Genomic DNA, 8,299 nt, shown 5'->3' with positions numbered 1-8,299 from the left:
GCTGCTGCGAACATCCGGGGAATCTCTGCGCTCCATCGTGTATCAGAGGCACGCGGACGCGCAGGGTTGGGGCGCCTGTCCTGGGCAGTCTAGCTTGGCCTTTCGACCGAGAGCACCCTGCCCCCCGGGCCGGGCGTGCAGTGGGGACAGCAGGCCGGCAGCGGGGGTGCCTTTTGTTTTAATTTTCCCAAGGTTGGAGTGGGTTCCTTTTCGAGTCACATGGGTCTGTGAAGCCAGGTGAACACGAGCACAGCGGAGACCTTGGGGTCACTCGTCCACCCTAAAGCGAACTGATGATCTGCCTCCGCCAGGCGCCAGGCGAGATGCCGGAAGTGGGGCGGGGCGGGCACCAGCACGGCCACTTACAGGCCGTGTCGCCCTGAAGGTGGGGTGTGGCGGGACAGTGGGAAGGTCACACCAGGTCTTACCAATCAGAGATCCGGACAAGACTCCTGCCATGGTCCACAGGCTGGTCGCCGATGTCCCCTGGAGAAAGTCAGTGGCCAAGAGCAACAGGATGCTGTTCTCCAGCAGCATAATCTGTGGGACAAGACGACAGTCACCACGCATAGGCAGGAGCACGTGGCCTTAGGGACAAACCCGGACTGCAGTTCTGCAGCACCTTCCTTTGGAGTGAGGACAGAGCCTCCTTGGGGCCACCAGGGCCCCATGGTGACCGGGCTCCCCAGAAGCAGGGTCAGGGTCCCCGACAAAGGGGGCTTGTCCCTGTTCTTAGTGCAGCTCCTTAAACTGTCTGCAGCTCATACCTGCACAGGAAGCATAAGGTCACAGCCCACATGGTGCCGGCTGCTCCTTTGGCGAGTCAGACGGTTCCCTCCTGCTTTACATGGTCCCCACTTTCGTGCTCACCGTATGCATGTATTACCTTTATAACACAGTAACTAAAAGTATCTGCAGAGTTCAGAGTGCCACTGAAACCAGTACGCTAGTCACAAACTTCAGTAAAAACTTCAGCATTTTTCCCCAGATACTATTTGCCTCTTTAAAGGTAGATTTGGTCCACGGCCACCAGGTGGCAGCAGAGGAGGCACGCTTGCTGTGGACCCTGGAGCCTCTCCAGGGACCAAAGGGCCCCCTCCTGTGCAGAAGGTTCTTTGTCCTGCCCACCAGGCCGGCTCATTAACTTTACTTTCCAATCTTGAAACGCAAACATCTATTTCTTAAAATAGTTAAACACGCTGGACATAATGCAAAGACGATATATTGAAGTGCCGTATATGAGACAGCAAAGGACTAGATTGTCAGACCGACGTGGGGAGTCAGAGCTTTGCCACGGTCATTCACTGGTGCCATTTCAACTCTAGGAAAGTCAAACAAGGAGAAAATTAAAGACGTCACGAGGAGCTGCTTGACAAACGTAAGAACGCCCACCGTCCCCATGCCGTGGGCTCTGGGTGGCTTTGACCTGGGGACGTGCTTTCCCTGTTAGCCGTTAAAAACCAGGGCTACTCTGAGAGCCACCAGGCCTGTCCTCCTCAGGGAGTGGACTGCGTGGCCTTTGTGCTTTTCGAACAACAACAGAAGCCAGGCGCAGTGGCATCGGCTCTTTCTCTGCCGACAGAAGGAGATTCACCCAGGAGGCACGCACAGTTTTCCCTTTGGTCCGTCAGGGCTCCTCTCCGGCAGGGGAGGTGCCTGCTAGGAGACAGAGCGTCCATGAAGGGACCACGTGGCAGGGCCTGACGTGGAGGGGTGTGGGCAGGAGGCCTGGACTGAGGGATGGGAGATCTGGACCGGGCAGCATCGTGGGCCGGCCGTGTGCCCCTGGACGTGCCCCTTCGCCTCTGTTTGTCCAGTGCCTCAGCTGGATTCTCATGACCCCACACCGGAGGGCTGCGAGGAGGCCAAAGGAGCCTGTGAGCCAAACAGGCGCGGCTGCTGGCCTGTGCCACCTGCGGAGTGCCCGCGCCACCACTGCATGCTCCTCTGTGACCTTCGGTCGTGTCCGATTTCCATCTTTCCTACTTAGTCACTCTTGACTCAGTGATCCAGTGACTAAGACAGCCAGAAGCAACAAAGCGTTTCCCTTCAGCGTGTGACAGCTTCTAAAACTCCCGTGAGGTGCTGTGGCGATGCACGTAGGGAAGTGACCCACACCATGAACGCACGACGTCTGTTCCTTTAGTTCCCACCTGTCGGAGCGCGTGTGGGCACCGGCAGATGAAGAAACTGCTTCTGCGAATAGACGGCCAAATGAATCCTCTATATCATTCCCGTGCGTACGCGCGCGGGCCGGGAAGCTGTGACACGCGTCACGGTGAGCCGCCCGCCCCAGGTTAACAAATTCGCCGCACCCCACACGAGGTGGGTGTTCTTATCCCTGGTTCAGATGTGCTCACTGAGGCCTGGCGAGGCTCTGTAACTGTCCAATGTCACGGGGCCTATTTGGTCTGTCAGCCCCGTGCCGAGGGGGCCACCAAGCCCCACGGGGCTCCCCTACAGCGGGAGGGGACCACGGCGCCACCTCCCCGGCAGAAGCTGCATCTCCGGCCTCTTGCATTTGCTCGCAGCTCCATCCCGGATCGCCTGAGCCCCGCAAATCTCTTCATCTTGTAATGGCCACTATTTGTTGGTTATTTTGTGCCAAGTTGTTTATTATTATTTTATTTAACCATCCCAGCGACACTGAAAAGGTGGGTTTTATGTAACTGTCACAGGAACGCTGAGAGGCAGGCGGCCTAGTTCCTGAAGTGCCAATGAAAAGCTGGGTTTGGAGAGTTGACGTCTGGGCCAGACCCGTCGGCGGCAGTGATCGGCAGGGCGGGGCGGCCCTTGCGGGCGTGTCCGGTTCCGCGCCCTGTGCCCGGGAGTCCGTGGCTGCATTTTCCCCCCGTTGCTGCTTGCAGAGCAGCTCCCTCTCCGCCTTCTGGTCAAAAGCACATCAGGCCATCCGATGTGATGCGGCACGTGGGTTTCAGACACGGTCCCCTTCCTAGCATTTCTGCCTCTTTTTTTCTGGTTAAAAAAGAGCGTATTCCTGTACTGGACGAGAAGCAGCCGAAGGCAGGCACTGCATCACCTTCGGCTTTTCACACTATCTGGCACCAAGGCTGTAACTCAGTAACCGAGGCGATCGACCAGGCCACTGTGTACGCAACACAGGAGCACTGTGACAGTGCTTATCAAGTGGGCTGATGGAGAGAGGCTGAAAAACGTCGCGAACACGCCACAGCTCTTACCGTGGTACCTGTACCTGTGAGGACAGCCGGACACCTGTTTTCAGAGCCTGCCATCTCTGTTCGAGACTACAATTCCATTTAGAATTCTTCCTAAAACTAAGCTTTTCTCTCTTAAATAGACATGCGTGCACAAGTGCACACACGCACGCACGCGTGTGCTCTATCTACACAGTAAGAGTTAGAATCGAAGAAAACCGTCGTCCCCACTTGCCATATAGAACGTGGCCATCCTGTGTCGGGAAGGGCTGTCCCAGAAGTTGAGGTAGCAGAGGATGTACACGGCGCCCGCCAGCAGGTTGAACAGCCTCCAGTGGCAGGTGCTGTCCACAATGTCGCTCTGCTGGGCCACGAGCCAGAACGTCATCACCAGCCAGTGGGCACCTGGAGCAAGGTGGGAGGTCAGGGTCCCCTTGGGGGGCCCGGGAGGGGGTGGGGCAGGGACACACAAACCAGGGCCTCAGACTTTCTTCTCTGTTCTGACCATGCCTGACCCAGCATCCAAGAGAGATCAAACCCAGGAGAGATTTGTGGGGTGCAGAGAGCGTGGGGTGCCTGGCGTGGGAGCGAAGATGCCATGTGTACAGCGAGCCTCCTTGTGTGTCCGACACCCGCTGTCTTAGACATATGCCTGAGGCCCGCGGGGCAAGAACCCCCCCAGGAGCCCAGTCAGCCTCCAGAACTGGGGTTGCTGGTCTAAGTGGCTGTTTTAAGGAATTAAGGTGGTTCCTTACGCAGCTCGCCCTGGATGGCGGCCACACAGCTCGGCTTACCTGCAACCGCCAGCCCCCAGGCGCCGTGAGATCTGAAGAACAGGGCCAGACTCAGGACGCGGGCGCCCACCATGCCCATCCTCCAGAGCTGCTGGCAGAGCAGGGCCGCCCACGTCCATGGCGGGGAGAGGTGGCCGGGCCTCACGGAGCCGGCGAAGCGAGCATAGCACACCAGGGCCCAGGCCAGCGCCGACCAGGAGCACAGGGCGCTCAGCGCTGGAAGGAAGCGGCAGCGGTGTTTGTGCGACGTCTAACCTCTGATGAAGAGCTGGCTTCACCGGGTCATCGTCACCCAGCGGCCGGGCGGCGGGCGCAGAGGCCGAGCACAAACACGCACGTGCACGCCCGGGGGCGCCGAGGAGGGAGCACTGACCCGTCACCCCCTGCTCTGGGCTCTGAACACGGGGTACCACCCAACGACCTGTGCTGTCTGACCCACAAGAACGAGGTTCCATCAAAGACATGAAACCAAACATCACCCTGTGTCATGCCGGGCCCTTCGATGAAGACGAATGGCCGCCCGGCACCGCCGTGGCGTCCGCGCCCGCGCCCGCGCGGACACGTGGCAGGGCGAGGGTGGAGAAAGGGGCTGTGCGGCGAGAGGCCACCGCGAGAACGAGAAAGGGGTACGCCGGCTCCCCGGGGTGCGTGCCCGCTGGTGGCAGACGCTGCCGGGGCCTGAGCGTCTCAAAAGCCTCTGGCCGCAGGGACCCGGCCAGCGACTGACGACACAGGAGGCGCTGGCGCATCGATCTTGCGGGAAGCGGGTGTGGGACCTTCCCCAGGTGTTTTCGGGGTATCTGACGCTCCAGTTTCTACCTGCGGAAGGACCTATATGACGGGGGTCAATCCGCTGTGAACTAATCAGCCCAAACGAAAGCCAGGTTTCGCCACCCTTGTGCTCCTGAGCTTGGGCACCCTCACCCCAAGCAGCGGAAATCTTAAATGAAGGGGTCTTGCTAAATAAAGCTTTAGTTTCTGTCCCCCTTGAGGTGTGAGACAGTCTCTGCTCGCGGAGGAAGTCACTCACTCACCTGGCACAATATCTGTGAAGTCGGAGGCGAGGAAAATGTAAGTTTGAAGAAGCAGGTGGGGCCCGGCCTGGAGCAGGGCTTCCAGGAGGCGCAAGGCTGACAGGTCCGCCTCCTGGAGCGGCAGGGGGGCCTCGCCGTGGGCCGCCCCGTCCTCCCGTAGCACCATCCACGTGGTGTCCCAGTGCCTGAGGGAGAGTCGGGGCGTGTGCTGCGGGGCCAGACTGCCCCAGCTTGACGAGGACACCTCCCTGGCTCGTTGTTGGGACCTATAGCATCCTAGAGAACCACCTGTCATAGCGACACGCAAAGATCTCTGAGCTCCGACTGCAGACTTGACGGCAGTTCTAGTCCGTTTGCTGCTGTGGGTGATCCCGAGCAGCCCATGTGTGGGAGGGATGGGGGCGGCCCGCTGGGAGCCTGGACCAGACAGGCTTGCCGGGGGCTTTCTCTGAGCCCTACAAGGTTTGGGGCTAACCGAACCTGCGTCCCCTACCCCAGAACATCTTGGGATGGACACCGATCTGCTCAGCGAATGCTTCTTACAAGGTATCATGTCATCGTTGCTTTAGAGCATAAGAAGGTGAGAAAAAGTGTCCTCATCCTCACAGGAGAACTTCGTGTGCCTCTGACACTGGGACAGGCACAGAGCAGAACGGGGACTGAAGAGGGGCCCTGGCTGGGACGGCAAGAGAGGCAGGTGGCTGGGGGTAATGGGAAAAGGGGAGTATGGAGTGACTCTTGGGCACCAGCAGCATGAGTTTGGACACGCTGAGAGCCTGACACAGCCCCATCTCTGAATGAGGCACCGCGTGAGACGGGGCAGGGTCCCCCCAGAGCCCAGAAGGCAGATTTATCTGGCAATTGTTCAGGAAGCTTCTCTCAAGGGACTAACATTGACTTAACCCTCCCTTTGAGCTGTCCTGTTTGTCAATAGGTGGTCTGTCCTGGAGCCCACAAGCTTGACGAGGCGGTGCCTGGAGGGACCAAGCCCCTAATGGTTTTAAGAGGCTGGGCACAGGTGGGGGCTGCACATGGGGTGCAGTGCCCTGCAGAGGCTCCACCCCTGTGTGAGTCCGATGAAAAAGCCACCTTCGCTCTCCTCCCTCTGGGAAGAGTCAGACCTTTTGAACGCAAAGGCCCAATGTTAGGCAAATCACTGTGGCCGAAAACCGCTTTCGGTGCCTTTAAGGACCTAAGGTTCCAGCTCTGAGGGTCCCATTACATCCACAGTGGTGGCTTGACGTCTCTACCCAAAGCACCCTCTACTTCCATTCTGAGATTCTACTCTGGCAGGGAGGGAATTCGTCTCTCTTCAGACTCAGCTGAGAAATCAGAAATCTGACTTCGGCTCCCACACAGGAAGCCCTGAGAGCAGCTCGAAGGCATAAACCGCCGAGCACAGCCCAAGATCTGAGGCTGGGCAGTGACTCCTTGTGCACCCCCCAGTCCTCAGCACCTACTACTTCATTTCAATGAGCACTGGAGCTGCACGGCTTCGCCGATCGGGCCCCCCCCAATGATCTCCCTGTTTCATTCTTGGCGACTCTACAGGATGGGATGATGCAGCAGCCGAGAACGGAAATTCGCCACGTACGTAAACTCCCTGCCACATCTCTCCTGACTGCAGGGAGCCCAGAGAAAAGCACACCTGGCCTGCTGAGATGGGCCGCAGGTGAGCCAGCCAGCACGAGGCTCATCCAGGCCGCATTTTTATGGGACAAACGGGCCCTGGCTGCCCAGTGGCTTCTTCTTGCATCAAAGGTTCGATGCAGACATCGCCAGCCTGGCTCCGCAGCCGTCTGTGCTTGAAGCTGGGCCCGCTTCCTTGACTAGGGCACTAGGTGCTGTGAGCTTTACGGTCCCCGGGGGAGGGGGGGGGTTAGGACACTCGTGCAGGAAGAGCCTTCCTGTGCACGCGTGTCATCCAGCTTACCGCTTCCACACGCCGAGCTGCAGGAGGTGCAGCATGGCTAACCAGCACTGGCCTGGCTGTCCGTCTGCTCGGAACCACAGGTAGCTGAGGCTCTGGACCAAGAAGCCAGGCAGGAGCACGGCGAGGGCCAGCCACCCCCAGAGCAGCTGCCCTGTGGCGAAGTAGTAGACTATGGTGCAGAGGCCTAGGGGGCGGACGAGGGGGAAGGTGAGTGGGAGGTGGCCGCGAGCCTGGGTAACCAGCCATCACTGCGTCCCCACCGCAGGCCGGGCTTTGCTGGACCCAGCTGGAGAGCAGCAGAGCCAGCGAGCAGGCCAGATGGGCACGAGGCTGAATGAAAATGCCAGGGATGCCCAGGGCACCCAAAGGATCTGACACTGTGATCCCATAGTGAGGCCATTCGGGGCACAGAACGCGTGTGCAAAAACACCTGGCACCTGTGTGTGCTCAGAAATGCCCAGCCTCCTCCGGGGACTGTGCTGAGGACTTTAAGGTCAAGACAAGTTGGCGGGAGGGTCTGAGGCCCCTGACCAGTGACAGCAGGGCAGGTGCTGGAGTCTGTCCCTCGCTAGGAGGCGCACAGTCGTTTCCCAACGTTAGAGTCTAAAATGGATTTACGGGCACAGGAAGCTGCGGACAGCTGCCCCACTACAGATGGGGGCTCTGCGGGTCTGGACAAACGGGTCAGGGCTTGGGCAGCCATCCTTGGTCCCCAGGATCTGTCCCGGCCTCTCATGGTCCTGGGCTTCCAGCTACAGGGTCCTTCGGAGGTGGAATGCTGAGGCCCGCAGCTCCGGATGGGGGCGGGGCGGGGGGAGAAGGGGACAACGTCCTGAGACTGTGGGTGCTGAGACCATGGGTCTTGTCTTGTCTTGACCCTGCTCATCCGGGGCGCTGGATTCCGGAGCTTCGTTTCGGGATCTCACCCGAGCTCCTCCTGGGCGCGGGTCACGTCTGGAGCACCTTTGATACAGCGCGGTGGGGGCGCCTGGGGGGACCCTAGGGACCAGCGGTTCAAACAAGGGACCCGCCCCCAGGGGCGACGTGAGGAGCCGCCCCCGCCGGCATCCCCGCTGCGTGAGTGCTGGGGGGCGGGGGGCTTCACTCTGGGGGTCTGGAAGCTGTGGCCTCATTCAGGCACCCCACCTCTCCCGAGACCCCCGGAGAAAGACGTGTCTGCGGGTGGCCCGGCGGAAGTGGGCGGAGGCCTCCTCTCCCGCCCCGAAAGAGTTACAAATTCAAACTAGAAAGGCGCTAAAAGCGTTGCCATCTTGCTTCGCCTCGGCTGGCGGCGACCTGGCGGGACCCCGCTCCTAGCGAGACGGGGGTGTCCCCCGCGGGCCGTATTCGGCCCTGTTCTAA

At 59.8% G+C, this 8,299-nt stretch overlaps 1 protein-coding gene across 1 annotated transcript in view; it reads right to left on the bottom strand.

Annotated features, from left to right (window-relative positions):
• The window catches only part of XKR5 (XK related 5), a 24,204-nt gene that overhangs the window by 11,303 nt on the left and 4,602 nt on the right, over positions 1–8,299 (bottom strand). Inside the window, exons 2-6 of the mRNA XM_025049017.1 lie at positions 6,938–7,167; positions 5,005–5,189; positions 3,971–4,186; positions 3,412–3,581; positions 429–540 (exon numbers count right to left, since the gene is read on the bottom strand). Of these exons, the coding sequence (XP_024904785.1) occupies positions 429–540; positions 3,412–3,581; positions 3,971–4,186; positions 5,005–5,189; positions 6,938–7,167 (913 nt within the window). The remainder of the gene's footprint in view (positions 1–428; positions 541–3,411; positions 3,582–3,970; positions 4,187–5,004; positions 5,190–6,937; positions 7,168–8,299) is intronic.

This window comes from Pteropus alecto, unplaced genomic scaffold, assembly GCF_000325575.1.
Source record: "Pteropus alecto unplaced genomic scaffold, ASM32557v1 scaffold35, whole genome shotgun sequence".
NCBI classification, from domain to species: domain Eukaryota; kingdom Metazoa; phylum Chordata; class Mammalia; order Chiroptera; family Pteropodidae; genus Pteropus; species Pteropus alecto.
This window is presented reverse-complemented; position numbering and strand designations above follow the sequence as displayed.